General features: G+C 35.2%; 1 protein-coding gene across 1 annotated transcript in view; it reads left to right on the top strand.

The window, feature by feature from the left end:
* The window catches only part of KCNH7 (potassium voltage-gated channel subfamily H member 7), a 244,636-nt gene that overhangs the window by 199,857 nt on the left and 27,216 nt on the right, over nt 1-17,563 (top strand). The window contains exons 9-11 of the mRNA XM_026094388.2: nt 602-801; nt 13,445-13,697; nt 16,873-17,087. Coding sequence (XP_025950173.2) covers nt 602-801; nt 13,445-13,697; nt 16,873-17,087 — 668 coding nt within the window. The remainder of the gene's footprint in view (nt 1-601; nt 802-13,444; nt 13,698-16,872; nt 17,088-17,563) is intronic.

The following is a 17,563-nucleotide window of genomic DNA, read 5'->3' as shown; positions in this document are numbered from 1 at the left end:
AGTCAACTACATTCATTTAAATAGAAAAGTTGCTCGACTACTCAAATCTGTTACCCAGACTGTCAGAAGTGTTGTGCTGTGTATTGGTGCCTGCAAGCAAATCCGGTATAGGGAAAGGAACTGAGTTTTCAGTGGATTAATGAAGTCATAGCCTATAACTTTTGGATAATCAAAGTTATATTTTATTTGTTGATTTAAACTCTGAACCTATAAACTTATGCGTATCTACTTAACATTGCCATTTGTTCTTAACTTTGTACTTTACCTTAGTTCTACTGAACGAAGTCTGTAAAGTTAGATGAAATGAATTTGCAACACTAAATTCAGGACGAGAAATCTATGAAGATAAATATTGCCAACTTGAATACCATTTAATAATTATTTTTAATATAACTTTGTGAAAGCCTCATCTGCAGAGTTTACTAATTTATACTGATACAATGAAATAATTAATTAGCTACAAATCAAGTCTGCCTCTCCTTATAAGTGCTACTAGTCTCATCCGAGCTGTTTTACGTATGAAGCGCACTGTAAGAATAGTTGTATCATCTGCAGAACTGAATGATATAACTTAAGTACATTTTGTTTCTATTTAATCCAGCATTAATGTATGCGAGTATTTTTGGAAACGTATCTGCAATAATCCAAAGACTCTATTCGGGAACTGCACGGTATCACATGCAGATGCTGCGAGTAAAGGAGTTTATACGCTTTCATCAAATCCCTAATCCTTTGCGGCAGCGACTTGAGGAATACTTCCAGCATGCATGGACATACACCAATGGCATTGACATGAACATGGTATGTTGTTCTATTTTTCAGGCACAAATGCTGAGGTATAGATAAATGGGTGAGAATTTAGAAAGTGATTGTGAATCTTCATTATTTATAAGCTTTAAGAGTAGAAGTTTAAGAAGGTGGATATATAGTGGTTATTGAAAATCAAGCCATTTCAAGTTCAGCATCCATACATTTAGGTGCCTCAACTATTACAAGCTGTAGCAGAAATAAAAATCTAAACTCTCATTGTGCATAGGAAAGCTTGGGAACTGCAGCTGACTGTCATAAGCTTATGGAAAGAAAAGAAAATGGTGGTTTCAAATGTAGTTTTTACAGAATTTTGTATGTTCTTCGGCCTGATTTTCCACTTCCAGTATCAAATAAGTGTACCTTTGTTGGAATCTACAGAGTTACTCTTGTATAAAAACTGCGGAGATCAACTCATTTTTCAAAATTCCATTACATAATCTAAAACAAGTATATTGGGAGTGAATGGAAGAGAGGAGCAGGCAGATGGATTAGCTATTCTTTTCAGAGATAAATATTCTAATCATATGATAGCCTTAACAGTAATTTTCTTACATTCACAACCCCCCAATTCTGTACTGAAAGTCAACACAGTACTAACGAGTCAGCAATCAGCAGAATCTCATTTCTAGGAAGTGGCAAGGTACAACACTTCTATTTTCTGTTTTTCAAGCTTGATTATAGAAATTGATAAAAACTGTTAATAGTCCTTGTATGAAACTATACTATAAGCCAGCTAAAAAGGGATAATGTCATTAGCAAAAGTAAGGATCTATATTTCTCTCTTCTTTTCCAAAGACAGCAACTTTTTTTCTGAAAAGTTAACTCAGGTTTGAAGACACTGAGAGCCTAGTGCAATTTCAGGATCTGTGAATCTGTGTTCTCTAAAGGGATACTTTGCAGAGCTATTCTAAGAGTTATAGATTAGAGACTTCACAGAGGTCTTTGAAAGGTTGACAAGAACAAAAAAAAGGCTATAAATTTTAGTAGCAACTTAACTAGATTCAGCTTCCAAAATTCCAGCAGCTTTCATGTCATATCTCTCAGTCTGCAAATGACTGTCACAAGGGCATGCTTTATGCAGTAAACAGAAACAGTGGTCTTGATTAAAAGCTTTTATAAAGCTGAATCAATGACAGCTGGACTTTATGGTTACCATTAAGTAAAGCAGATCTTAAAAGTAAGACATTTTAAATATATTGGGCTTCACCTCCCACTTCCATGGATAACCTCTTCAGAGGAAATTCATACCCAGACCAGGACAAGGGTGTAAACCTCTGCTGGGGATTATTGCAGTGGAAGATAGCATCAGTGGCTTCATCCTACATGGCACTGAATGGTCCTAATTCCCTCTGATGACAATGGGAGTGAGGGATCCTCAGCACTTTGCAGGATCAGGCTCTTAAACTGCAGGTGGGTGCAGCCTATGTCTGAACTAGCTCAAATTATTTCTGAAGATATTACAAAACCACATGCACTTTAACTAACTCATCTCCACTAATGGATGTAATAACAACACCTGTTTCACATGAAATAGTGATTGAAATTGGATGTTGTCAGGTTAAACTTTGCATAATACAGGAATTGGTATATTGCAACTAGTCTTGGGTTTGTAATTCATATGAAATACTAACTAAATTGATTAAACAGCCCATATTCTGCAATATCATTGTGAGGCAGTATGGAGGCTTTGTTTTAAATAAAATCTGAAAAAAAAATCAAGATTAGTATCCTGTTTTGTTATATTTTATTTCTTTTTATTTCTAATTCACAATTCTGTCTCTGAAGTTTTATGGCAGTCACTTAATTTTCTTAAAATGTGAGATTGACTATATTACACTTAGTGCAAGGATAATATGACAATTGTCTGATTTATGTTGTACTTATGAAAGATTTATCTCTTTCCTGTCTGCTTCATACCTAAATACATGGAATAACACCACCCACTGGTAAGAGCAGGAGGTATTTATATCAAATTTAATTCCAGTATAAAGTGTGGAGAATATCCATGTTATCTGTCCAGTTTGGAGCTTGTTCAATGCTTTCTAATTTTAATTGTAACTTTTTGCATGATGAAGGGGTAGATAGCAAAGGGAAAGAATCCAAATATATTCAGATGTGGGGCAAAATGGCTACTAAAAATTAGACATTAAGAAATGCTGATCTAACCACATTTATTAATCACTGTTTTACCCCACAACTCAAATCATGCCTCTGCCCAAAAAAGGTGATGTGCATATTGGTTTGCATTAGATAGTTGCTCTGTAAGAACGTCTCTCTGACAAAGCTGCCATGTTAATCATTCTGCATTTTCCTTTACGTGAATGCTCTTAGTTCAAACCAGATATGCATGTTAGCTCAAGCACCAATGAAGTTTTCTTGGCTCTAAGCCATGTGCATATGAGATAGATTTGCATGTGGTATTGAGAACTTAATTTTGCATGAAGTATTTTCATTTATACACCAAAGGGCTAATACTGTCCTCAGACAAATACGTTTGACTCCTGTCAATATTTAATGGGAGTTTTGGGCAAATATCTGAAGGCAGAATTTGATCCAATGTCTTTCTTTTTCATTTCATGACTTAAAACTGAGTAGAAATTAGAAAACTCAATCCTTTTTCTCCTTTGAAATATGAAATGCATAAATAATTTACATTTATATATATATATGTGCACATAATATATACACACGCATATGTATATAAAATAATAATAGAGAATATATTTCAAAAGATGCTTTTAATTATCAGCAATAGTATATTTAAGAATTAAGGACAAGTGAAAAGAAAAACAACTTTTAACCTCAGGAATAATACTGTGCTTAGACTGAATAAACTTGCTTTCCTAAACAAAATCCTGCACTTTTTATTGAAAAAAAGAAGATAATATTTTATGCTTATTTGAAATGGCTAAACTTGAAAGTAGCTTTAAAGATCTGCTTGTGAAACATTGTTTATTTGTTCATTTGTTCCTCTCTGCTTCACTTCTACATCTCTTTGATTATATTTCATTGCATAATGTATTTTGTTAAAAACAGTTCCACATAATTATGCATGGACTGGATAAACAGGATTTGGGATTTATTTTAATCTGGATAAAAATCTTCAGTGTACAGAATAAGCATAATTTAAATCATATCCCTGTGGTATACACTGGCAAAGTTAAATTACAAAATAATGATTTACAATGTATATTGTTTCATGAAAGGGCTGACCAGTCCCAACGATTGAAAGATATTTTTAGGTTTTTTTAAATTGTCCTGTTCTGTTTTTCCTAAACTCTCTTCGCCTTCTTTTTCCCCTTCATTCCAATGTTATCAGTCCAGCTAACAGCAGTTAACAGCATGCGTGTGATGCTTCTTGTAGAAAGTTGGCATATTTAGTGTTTGAGATCCTTTTTTAAGTTATGCATGCATTTTTAGTACACACCCCTTCCATGGATCTTCTGTGCATCAGAATAGCTTTATTAATTTATTTTACCAAGAAAGAAGGAAAGAGAGAGAGTTCAAAAATATAAATAAGTGGGACAAACTTTGGAAAGTGTTTAGCCAAATGTACATATTAATTAAAATTTTGAATGTGGAACAGGTGCATTTTTGGTTTTAGATTTGGTACCATGAAAGGAGGTAGCAAGTCAGCATTTTTACATATAAATTTACAGAACCTTCTCCTTGAAGTGTCTAAGCAAATGGTTTGTTTTCCACTTGCGACTAGTCTTGGCTTCAGTGATCACGCAAGCACAGCTGAGTGCATACCTAACCTTGAAGGTTCAGAACCAAGTAAAGAGCAGGTTTCACCATTGCTTTGGTAAGGCTTTTTTTATGGGAAATTGGCCACTGGTCACTGGATGAAACCACCACAGTTGTTATACTTATTTTTCCTCCTGCTGTGACCACTTCTTATGACCAAATGAATTCTGCCTCTACAGTTACTGCTTGGCAATCGCTTTGAACCGGAAAGATGAGAAAGAAAACCAAAATTTCAAAAATAGCAAGGAGAACTTCCTTATAACATCCGAACAGTAATCAAAATTAGAAGTGTTTGGAACGAAAATTGGTTATACGAAGGAATATGTAATCATGGTGAAAAGTGGTACGGGTGGCTATCTATGTGTCATAATGGAAATCATAAGACGTACAAGCCTATCAAAAAGTATCTCAGCTATGACTAACTGTAAAGCACTTCCTTCATTTTCTATAACAAAATCAGTTAATAAACATGAACCCCTATATTTAATCAAGTTACGGAAAACAGGATCTAATAGAAGAAAGAAGAGTTTCAATCTATTTGCAAATTAATTGATCTTTTATCAGTTTTTCACTGCATTATATTTTGTGGTCAAAGGTCTCACAAACAAGAACAATTAACAGCTTTCCAACAACCATCATATTTCTGGAAATACATGATCTGGTCAGCTTCCAACTTCTACAGATAAGAAAAACTTTTCTCTTGAGGCAAGCCAATGATTCAAGAAGCTGAAATGATTTCTGTCCATCTCACCAAGCAGTGTAACATAGCTTAGAGAACACCTTTCAGATGTACTCAGAAATTGTAATAAGATTATAGATGAAGAACAATCTGCTGCAACTCCAAGTAGTTTCAACATAAAAATGTCACACAAATCTGTGTCATGGCAACGACTGAAAGCAAAAGATTCTGCTTCTTGATAAGGCTGTCATCCCTCAAATCTCATTGAAAGGTGAATTAGCTCATCATTACATGCTGCTTCTTTTTTCAACTATTTTAAGGACCTCCTTCATATTCTGCTAAAAAAAAAGCTGACTCTGCAACATTCTCCTCAATGAAGAAGAGGAATCACATACTTCGAGTCAGTATCAAAAAAAAGTCCTTGGTTTACATGGGAGTCCAAGAAGTGCTGAAACAGATTTATTGCCACCTGTGATCTTGTCCATTCTTTTCTAATTCATGAAAGCCCTTGGAAATGCTTTGGCCTTTTGCTTATAGAAATAGTTAACTTCTGTAATTAACTATTGCAGAACTAGTAAATTTAAATTTTTTTTCTAGAAATAGAACAAGGATGAGTTAGAGGGATTTAGCCTAGATGAAGCTGTTATTAAAAACTAAAATGCAAATCCTTGTGACAGAACTAAATCCTGAGCCTCTCTTCCCCACAGAGGGGACAGCTATTAGGGGACAGAGATCCTAATTCAAGATCCATGCAGTGCAATTTGTCCAGTTAGAGAGTTTCAGATAAGTGCTATGATTAGGTTGCAAAAGGAATACATTGCAACAGATGATAATATCTTGTGTTTTCTATAAATATTGGACATATGGGTTATATCATCAAATATAGGAATTAATATGAATTAATTTCACTCATTCTCACAGAACACACTAAAGCAGAGCCTAGAAGACCAACAGATTATAGTCTGTTCCTCTGGGAATGAACTGACTAGATAGTGCAGTGGGAAAAGTTGATTCACTTTTAGACTGATATCTTATTTTAAGAATTACAAACATGAAAAAGTGTGAGGAAAGTAGAGGAACTTTCTGTAAAAGCTGTAGCCTGTCAAAACCTTGGGTTTTCATAAATGAACAAGATGTCTTTTTTGCCCATAAGGAGAGCCTTGCAAGGGAGTGGTCTTGGTCAGCACCAGAGCTCACTAGTGAGTGCTAACAACAAAACCATTACAAGGGAAAAGTAGAAATAGTTGAAAGGATTAACAATATCTGGGCAGGCAGAACAGGAAGACATAAGCAAGTAAAGATGATATGGAAGGCTGGATTTGGGGGAACTTGTGGGTTTCAAGGCCTAACATCAGCGGCTTTGGTAACAAGGGAGAGAAGAAGGAAACGACAGGGTTTTGATAAGAGGGAGGGCAAGAGGACATCTGGGACAAAAGGAAATAAATGGGAATTCTAGATTGAGAGCATTTGGGAAAAAGAACAGGCACGAGACACAGGGCTGGGTGTGAGATAAAAAGCACAGAACAAGAGACTTTGTTCTCCTTTACCAGGGAGATCATAAGCACCTCTGACCAGGATCTCAATTTGAGGACTGGGAGATGCAGATACAGGACTCGGCATGTACAAGATAACCAGTCAACACTGGCTTTTCCTCTCCCTCTTTGTCAATTCCCCTTTCTGGCTGTCAGAAAGATGGTAGCTCAGCCTCCAGTGCTTGTCAGTGCTGTCAATTTTGTGAGTCTGGGTTAAGAAGCCAGTTTCCCAACTTTTCCCTGTTCCTAATTCATCTCTGCAAGATGTAGATTTATATGACTGGGTAAAAAAGGCACTCCATAGCTCTTTCTCATCAGTAAGGAACAAGTGGCCTACTGAATCTAAAATAATTTGGGATTTCTAACTAGGTCGGGAAAATGAGATTTCTGAATAAGTAGTAAAATGTTTTTGTTGAAAAATATCTTAGTTATTTCTGGCTATGAAAATTCTAACAGTATGAAACAATTTAAATAACCTAGAAAATGAAAGATGTCATTTTTTTTGTTCTTAATGAAGATGATAAATATGCAGTTCACAGACAAAGTTATTTGAATGATCAATGTGTTTGCATATACACAGTGGCTAAAGGTAGTGAATAAAATAAATTTGAACTAAAACATAACTAGCAACATAGCACAGATTCATTCCTGCTTTACTGAGTAAAATGGAACTTCAGAGCAATTTCATTATATGAAGAATTTTAATTTGCTTTTTTTAAGCATTGGAAATTTTCATTCTCCTTTACTAGGGTCAAATTCTGATATCTTTATTACTTTCAAAATATCCTCCTACAGAATTCTAATGGCTCAGCAGGCATTTGGTTTGACTAAACTATGGTGAAGTCATCATTTAGCCTTAGATTTCAGATTTCCCAGCATCTTATGAAAAATTAAAGGGAAGCCCAAGGAATCCCAAATCATAAGACAAAGGTGCTTGATAGCATGCTGGCTAGTAATACCCTAAACAGAAAGTAACAGAGAACATATTTATGTTTTTAGCAGAAAAGATGATGATTTACTCATTCTTCCATAAAAGTTATTCTATCTAGATATCCGATAAGTTTCACTAAGATATTTTCCAGGCTTTACATGCCAGCTGAGAAAACACAAGCATTGAAACATTAAAGGTTCTTAAAAGAATAAAGCCTAAACTGAAAATTTTGGAAAATATTGGTTTAGGCTTTACTGTCATATGGGATAAAGAGCCTAGTTTCACCAGGCAATATCACTGTGAATTTTGGTTATGCATTGTGTTACCTTTTTCATATTTTGAGAATAAAGAGGGGAAAATATAAACTTGCAGCTTTATATGTATATTTGCACACATATGTAATGGTAATGGATATATATATATGTACCACTATATATACATATATATATACACACACACACACATATATATATACACCTTGGAGTTTTTTCCTAATTTGTTAGCTAAAAGACAGCCAAGATGTTAATTTTTGAATATAAATCCTCACTAGAATGAACTGTCCAAGGCACGGGTTTGTTCACTGTAAGTAATTGAAAATTTCTTCTGCAATTTGTTCAAGAGCTTTATTCAGCATTTAGTGATGCCAATGACACAATATCCTGAGATCTACGTGACACAGATCAGACAGAAAAGATCAGACAAAACACATTGAGTGTGTTTGGTCTAAGACTACAGTTCAAGGTATTTTTAAGTTAACATTGCTGCTGAAAGAAGAAATTTCAGCCTCTTGGGCCTTCAGCTTTTCAATTTTTTTGCTGGATTAGTTTTCAAGTGGATCAGATGATACAGGGCAGGAATAAATGTGAAAGGTAAGGAAGAACCAGACTTCCTCTCTCAGTTTGTGACAGTTTAAATTGTCAGCTGAGTTTGAGAGTCTACCTTGATCTTTCCCTCTGTATGCTGGACACTTGCACACTCAAAAACAAGTCTGACTCTGATCCCAGGACCAGAAAGGCTTATCCAAAACAAGTTTGAACAAACAGGCCTCAAACAGGCCCACAGCTTTGCTCCCTTCTGCCCTCTCCAGCTGCTGCCTGGCATTTTATGTTTGATCCCACCTATATTTCAACAGAGAAAATGGAAGACGGAGGACTATTACATACAGAGTTCAAGGAATATCTTTGACTGCTGGTTGGGACAGTTGTATTTGAACAGTTATTGCTCTGAGAGTCAAAAGAGAAAAAAACAAGAAGCAAAAAGCAACACATGAGAGCAACTTGCACATGACAGAGAGAAATTATGGTTTTACTAAATGGAAAGAAACTAAGTTTCTATGGAGGACAAAACACGACCGTAGACAATGTGCTTACCACACAAGTGCATAAAGAAAATTTTCTTCTTGAAATAACCTCAGCTGGAGAGAAAGCATGTAGAGGAAAATCAAAATAAAAGACAGTTTATACTAGTCTGTGATGTAAGAGAAACACCCCTCTCATTTGACACAAATCAGGAGAGCTCAGGCCAAATCTTATGCTACCTGCATGCCTTTATCATGGACAAGGAAGACTAGAGGTATATTCAACAGATTTTAAACCAAATGAGGCAATAAGTAGCTGTTAGCCTAATACATAAAAGTGTAAGGCTATTCCAGTACACACTTCTTACCTGCAGTGGAGCTGACATGATTTAAAGCTAAGGAAAAGCATCTGATGGGATTATACTGAAATTTGTGTCAGTCACTGTCCTACCATATTTGACTTTACCACTGTACTTTAGTATTTCCTATTACGAATACTGACCCACAAATAAAATAATAAAAGAAAATACAAGGATGTGACAATATTTCCATGTTTAATGACGAACAGCTAATATCCCAATTTGCTTCTGTTTGGATGCTTTTTAAATATTTTATGTGGGACAGATGTCAAAACCTATTCCAGAACTGCAGAGAGAAAATACAAACATCGTGATGAATCTTATTATTGACCGAAATGTAACAATCTTGTCACTGACCCAAACATTTGATAGTTGTCTGAAGTCATAGCACGTAGATGTCTCCAGTTCTGTTGTCACAAATACATCGGATTGATACATGTATCAGCAACAGCAAGTTGTCATCTTGAAAAAGAGCTGTTCGTGAAGCTGGACTCCCTCTCCACTTATAAAAGACCACACTCTTCAAGACAATATGAATTACATCCTTACTATCCTCACAGAACTTCAATTGCTTATTGCCCGTAAAATGTTTTACTTCTATCTGAATGTCACTTTCTTGCTTTCTAAGCATGCCAAATAGATAAACCAACATTATTTGACACAGAGAAAGTTTCCTTCCAGACAGGGAGAGAAGACTGGACTCCATAACTATCAAGGAGGGACAACTGAAGCCTGTGGTCACAAAATCATAGTTGTTTTTACTTGGGGGGGGGGGGGGGGATGGTTGGGGGACTGGAGGGTTTTTTGCTCCTTTGTTACTTTTTTAGAAGATCTAAGTCTCTTGAATTATGCATGAGTTCTGATTCTTGTGTCTAACCATGAAAATCTAGGATTTTTCTCACCAGGGCACGATGGAGACACTGTTGAGGAGATACTGAGTGTCACAATAGAAACATGGCAGGAAAGAATGGATCAATTAAAACTTAAATCTGTATAAATCTTTATTCAAACGACTTAGTAGTTTCAGATTTATCATTGAGCAGAATGCTTTTTAGAGAGCAATTCCTAGCTTTCTTGGTTTCAAAATTTTAAAGTCTTTTTTTTCATATCACCTAATTCTGGAGTCATGAAAGTTCAAGATTATTTTGGCTTTAATCTTTTAGAAAAGAGTATTTAAAATTTTTCTGATCACATTGAAGTGTGATTTGTATGCATTTAAAGACCCAGAAACCTCACAACAAATGAAAAGAAGTGAAATACAGTATTTTAGTTTTATTATTTTTCAGCTAATCCTATGATTTTGAGGAACACATGAATGATTTTCTAACATTTAGAGTTGTCAGTATGTGTACCTATGTTAGTATTTATATTGATTCCCACACTATAGTAACATGATTTTCAGTAAGGTTGTTCCTGCCCTACACAAAGATATCTGTGAGAATCAGATACTTCTGTATTAACATAAGCTAAAAATTTATGAATATGAAATATTTTCACAAAGACTAATGAAAATATGACTATTGGAAATGCACATGGAGGCTTGGGATAGCAAGATGTCCATGCAGCATAATACAGAACTTAATTTAGAAACATCTGATTCTGTATAAGTACTAACTACTGGATCTGGATTAAATACCTCACTATGTGCAATGTGAGTGACATGGTAAGCTCCTTTTAGTAATACAGTATATAGCAATGTTTTAACAAATTTGTCTTCAAATCGCCTTCTTTACTGGATTTCCAAACCTGTGTTAGTGGAGTAATCTCCAAATCTCTGTTGGAAATCAATGGTATTTGGGCACCTGTCTTCCTTCTAGACATTTGACAATTGCAATGGTAAAGAGTAAATATTCTTCCTCTATGATGTATAAAAGCTATTTTAGAATGTAAGCCCCATGGGGCAGGGACTTTTTCATCACAGGTGCTTGAACAGAAGCTACTATATTTCAGATGCTATTGACATATAAATAACTATTAGCTAATATGCAACAATTTTAGAACAGTTTCATACTAAGTATAAATTAATTATCAGAATAATTGTTTCTTTAAAAAAACCTCCAAAGTATCTTCAGAAATATAAACCAACAAACATGGTCTGCATGGTTTTTGCTTAATGGTAAAGTACAACCCCTTGATAAATGAGATAAATAGAAGCTGATGTGAAAAAATAAATACACTTTATCCTAAGGCTGTGCTCCTGAGATTCTAATAATTCAGATATGTTTTCCTGTAAGTACCTCTGAATTTAAAATACGTTTTGTATTTTGCATCCTATAAAAATGGAGCTCTTCTAAATTATATTCAAATACGCTATAACAAAACAATTACATAATTCAAAATAGGTCTTTTTTACTCACATGACAAGAAAACAACTTCAAAATAAACATCTGCAACTTTTCTCCAAATGTAGCATTGACCATACATATTTAGATATCAGTTTCTCAGTATCATTCAGCAAATAAGTTGCTACCACCCACAATATTTTTATTTCAACATAATTGTGTTAAAATAAATAGAGTAATTGTATACTAAGCCTTTTTTGGTAATGTGATAGATACTGAAAACAGAGGGGTATCATAGAAGCTTTTCATTTTTCATACTTTCTTTTGCTTGTTGTTGAATGCTGGCTTTTTTGAGGATGTATAAATTCCATGTGATAGTGTCCTTTAAGTTGTGAAATTTTTGTATAAATGTGTGTTATAACATTCTGTTTGTTATTTCACAGTATTGATTTCCATTAGCAATCAGAAACATTTCAAACTCAGTTAAAGGTACTAATATTTCACTTGTAAATCACAGCTTGACTTGTGTGCACAAAAGCCTAGTATTAGAAATGTGTTCATCTTCTTCATTAGCAAGGGATATCAGTTATGAATATCTTTATGCAAGAAGAGTGAGTGCACAGACCTTTCTTGTGCTGAAGTGAGAATGAATTAATATATTTTATATATTCTTTTTATTTATTTATTTATTCCATACAAGCTAACATTTTTATAGAGAAATAGTATGCAGTTTAAACAGGAATGAATCAATAGACTGCTCTAATAACAAAAAGACACATGCTTTCATATAACTGGTACTATCAGTTCATGTTGTATCCTTAGAAACATGCAATACATGTAGCCTGTCCCCTTACACCTCCAGGGAAAGCGTATGACCCATTAACTTCATTGATAGGAGATACCAAGATTTAACTGAAGAGGCATATTAATGTCAACCCCATTCCTGAACACAATGCATATAATCATGAGGTGGGCAATACTCCCCTTGAAGTCACTGGAAAAACTTTTTATTGCCTCTAAAAGAAGCAGAGGTAAGACAATGCTAAACAATTTACAAAGGCTCATACCTAATGACCAAGTTTTAAGTAGCTTACTTTTTTTTCTTCTAAACAAAATTAACATGTTGCCATGGTACCCATGAGGAATCCTGTGGTTCTACTTCAGGCAAACTCCCACTGTTCTGAGTAACAGATGAGCAAGGACCATAGGAACTAGCCCTGTGGTTTCCTGAACTTATCATCTACCCATGTAAATCTGCAAAATACTATTGTTTCAGTGGCACATGTTGGATTTTCTGATAAAAATCTAAGTCATACTCTTACAAACAGACTATATTTAACATTAAAATGCCCCCTAACAGAACACTATCTCAGATAGCTCTCATTTTACAAATGTCATAGTTATTTCAGCAAAAAGCCATCTTATATTAAATATAATACTTTTTATAATTAATACACATTATTAGTCCAAACAGGTCAGATCCAGTGAAGACCCTCTCTTAATTAACGGTCTTATTTGTTATTTTACTGCAGTATATTTATTCACATACTGTGATATCATTTTTTCCAATGAAAGAAATTTTAATAATGATTTTTTTCACCACTACATTTTGAACCCCATTAGTATTCACATTGTGTGAACTTTGCAATATAGATTAAACTACACACTTGTTTGAAGTACTGACAGTCCTTAGGACCACCTCAGTTTGTACATCACTTCCTTCTTTTGGGCCAGGAAGAAAACATTAAAGATTATATAAAGCAACTTCTATAGCATTCATATGAAATCCTTATGTTTGTCTTTCCAGGTCCTGAAGGGGTTTCCAGAATGCTTACAAGCTGACATTTGTCTGCACCTCAACCAAAATTTGCTTCAGAATTGCAAAGCTTTCCGGGGAGCCAGTAAAGGCTGCCTTCGAGCTTTGGCTATGAAATTTAAAACAACACATGCACCTCCTGGAGACACTTTAGTGCACTGTGGAGATGTTCTCACCGCTCTTTACTTTGTGTCAAGAGGCTCCATTGAAATCCTTAAGAGTGACATTGTTGTAGCCATTCTTGGTAAGTAAATTACTACAACACATGTCAAAGGAGGCAGGGGACTGAAAAGAAATGTCCATTGTTGTTCCTGGGGCAGGAGATTTGTGAATCTTTTAGTTGCTGTTATTTAAAAACAAGCTGCTGAATAATTTGTTCAGGAGCAAAGTCTACATTACTCCAAGAATTCACAGGGACCAAAGAGCCCAAGACATCTAATACATAAAAGCAGGAGTGAGGCAGGCTTATCCCTAGGTACTGGTAAAATGCAAGTTGAGGCAAGCGAATTTCAAATTACTCCCATCCTGATTATGTTGCATCAACCAAATTTGTGGACAGCCTTTTCTTGAACGGCTAGAAAAAACATATGAGGGTACTGAGACACATAGACTCCATATATGTTAGCTGGAGGAAAACATGTACCTAATTTAGGTATTCAAAGTGTCCTCTGGAGGCTTTCAGAAGTGTCTGCTTCTGCCCACTTGGCATATAGAAAAGGAGGAGAAAAACAGTTTAATCTGATATAGAGTGGTACTTAAGTTTAAAAACACTTAATAACACTTATTTAACTTATATTTCTAGTCAAGAAGTCCTTGTTTGTGTTGCATGGTGGGATCATTTGTTTTCTTACCAACCTCATGGTTGTCCTATGAAAAGTGGCTCAGAACAATGATCTATCCAGCCAGGGGCTCCTCCCCAGCCACTGATGGCTTCTGTCAGTCTCCATCCTTGGAGGTATTCAAAAGCCATCTGGACATGATCCTGAGCAACATGTTCTAGGTGACTCTGCTTGCACAGGGAAGGTTGGACTAGGTGATCTCTAGCGGTCCCTTCCAACTTCAACTATTCTGTGATTCTGTGATACAGAACTATGAAGAATTTATTAGCTATAGCAATTTTAAAAGAAAAATAACTAAAACCATTACTAAACAAGATTGCTGATTTGTTACTTCAGTTTAATATCAGGTGATAAGAATTCAAAGAGTAACTGAACAGATGAGCAAGGATTTTGCCATACTGAAACACAACAGCTGTATACATCATTCAGATGTATATATACAACAGCTATAACATCATTCAGATGTTCTCCTTTCTATTTATTAACTACTGTGGGAACTTACAGCTGGAAAAGTAGCTGAAGCAACATGTGGACTGGTAGCAATACGTTGCTATTAATCCACTTGTGACTGATTATTCTGCTAGTACTTTGCAGGGTAGATACACGAGCAGAAATGCAAAGGTGTGCCTGCTGTTATCCTTCCCTAGGTTAAGATAGTGTTATCAAGATAATTTGTCATCTCATACAGCTGCATCTCATCAGCTAGGTCAGCGTTAGGCTCAAGCAAAGTAGGGAGAATTCAAGTATAACCATATGAAGTTTTTATTTACCTGTATGAGTGTCTTCCCCTGATTGTGAACAGTGTGGTCCATCAAAGACTTTCTTACTGAAAAGCCTGCATGGAAATGGACATAAAAACTCTCGACGCCTTGTTTTCTGTGGGGAAGAAGAGTTCAGTCCCACAGAAGTAGCAAGGACAGTTTCCACCCTGAACAGGTATTCTACTTCATCACAGAAGTCAGGCATTCTGAGAAATACTGTCCCCCTTTTTGTCTCCCAGTTTTCCTAAACTCGTCTGCTGATGAGTAAGATCTGATTAATACTGACCTGACAGAAGTAATTCTGTGACAAATCCTTAGGACAGATGATGGCTGTGGACCTAGGAGAATCTACCACCTCTTTCAGCAATCATAATATAAAAATATAAATATATATAACATATAAAAATATAAATATATATATAACATATAAAAATATGTCAGAGTAATCATGTTACAAAGAAGGTGCTATATGCCTTGGTTAGGGACTCCTACATTCATAAACATTAAGGCCAGAAGGACTATTAGATTATCTTGGCTAACCTCTGTTAAATAACAGACTGCTATTACATTTCATACCTTTAACTATCTGTTGTGTCTAATGAACTGTGTTTAATGAAAGCAAAATGTTCAGAAAAGCAATGAGTTTTGATCTGAAGACATAACAAGATGAAAAAGTGATCACTTTTCTTGGCAGTTTATTTCCATAGTTAATCACTTTTATTGTTACAAATGTGTGCTTTATTTCCAGTATGAAATTATCTTACTTCAGTTTCTTCCCATTGGTTCTTGCTGTGCATTCCTCATTATATTCTAGAGGCATTTAGTGCCTAGTAATTTTTTCTCTCTGTAAGGATGTATGCAATATAATCAAGTTAACCTCTCCATCTTCCTTTTGATAAGCTAAACAGATTGTGCTCTTTAAGATCCTTACTGTAAGTCATCCCTCTTGAGTTATTTTTTGTGCCTCTCAGCTGCTTGCTTATCCAATTCTCAACTTCCTTTTAAAAAAAATGGAGAAACTAGAACTACTTGCAATAATCTAGTATAAAGCCCACAAACATTTAACAGCAAGGCAAAATCACCTCCCTCACTGGTCTATTGCTGTTTGGTTGCTATGACCACTAATCTTTGCCATCAGTGCTTCCCTAGGCACAGCGCCCCTTCCCCCCCCCCCCCCCCCCCCCCGACTTTGCAGGGATACCCTGCAACGCTTGGTTTAAAGGATAGTTTGCACTCATCTGTGGCTGGGGCTGCTCTGCATTTATGAAGGTTAGGTACAGATTTTGGGAAAACAAGCAATTAAATACTGATAAGAATTCTAGCAAACAGGTATTGTGAATATGTCAGCACTGATAGAAGAGTTTTAAAAGTATCAAAATAAAAGCAGCTATGTTTGATGAGCATCTTCAAACAACTTGCTTAAAATAAAATTCCAGGACAAACTGAAGTTCTGGACTCTACTGAAATGCAGAGATTACATCTTTGACATTATAAGAATATGACTTAAATAAAAAACCCATAATTTTACAAGAAAGTAAAAAGGAGACTGCTCTACAGTTGTTGTTTTGACAGAACTGAAGAAAAACTGTGACCAAGCTAGATTTTCCTTTCACTTAGTCCAGTTAAATGCCTATGCAATTTCATTGCTTTTAAAAATACTACTTTTGATTTGCACCAACATATGTACTATGGTAATCAGATTGTATCACTTCATGTAAAATCAAGTATTCTGCGTCACTATCATAAACAAATACATCATTCAATTTAATGGCTTTCTCATATTTTAAATAATAATCTCCATCTAATTTTCTTTCTGCAGGGAAAAATGATATTTTTGGAGAGATGGTACATCTTTATGCAAAACCAGGAAAGTCGAATGCAGATGTGAGAGCTTTAACCTACTGTGACTTGCATAAGATCCAACGAGAAGACCTACTAGAAGTTTTGGATATGTACCCTGAATTTTCTGATCTCTTCCTCACCAATCTAGAATTGACTTTTAATCTGAGAGATGAAAGAGCAAAGGTACATACAGTAAGTAGGGGTTTTTTTCTTTGATACTGATCAGAATCTATACTGAGTAACAAAGCTTGAAAATAGCAATTGAAAAACCAAGGTTAGAAAAATTAAAAGCAAAAAGCCTGAGGACAAATCCTATTTTAAAAAAATAACCTCACCTGATTGCTCCTACTGAAGTCAGTTAAACTCAGCAGAAGTCAATGGAATGATTCAGATAATGTTAATCTGAATGGATTTGGTTCTATATTTAAATAGTATTAAAGTTTCAGCCGGGGGATTGGAAATGTTTTGTTTAAGCCATGGAAAATATGTTTTTTTCAGTAAGTGTGACTATAACTTGGGTCACCGCAAGGGGAACTTTTGACACTAAATATATTTGTACAGTCGTAAAATAAACATCAGTCAGATTATCCAGATCCATCCTGTTTCTAACAATACAGAATATTTAATTGCCTTTCAAACCTGAATTTTTAATTCTCTTATCTTGGACT

This window comes from Dromaius novaehollandiae, chromosome 7, assembly GCF_036370855.1.
Source record: "Dromaius novaehollandiae isolate bDroNov1 chromosome 7, bDroNov1.hap1, whole genome shotgun sequence".
Taxonomy (NCBI): Eukaryota; Metazoa; Chordata; class Aves; order Casuariiformes; family Dromaiidae; genus Dromaius; species Dromaius novaehollandiae.
Note: the sequence above shows the minus strand (reverse complement) of the source record. Positions and strands in the feature narration are given on the sequence as shown.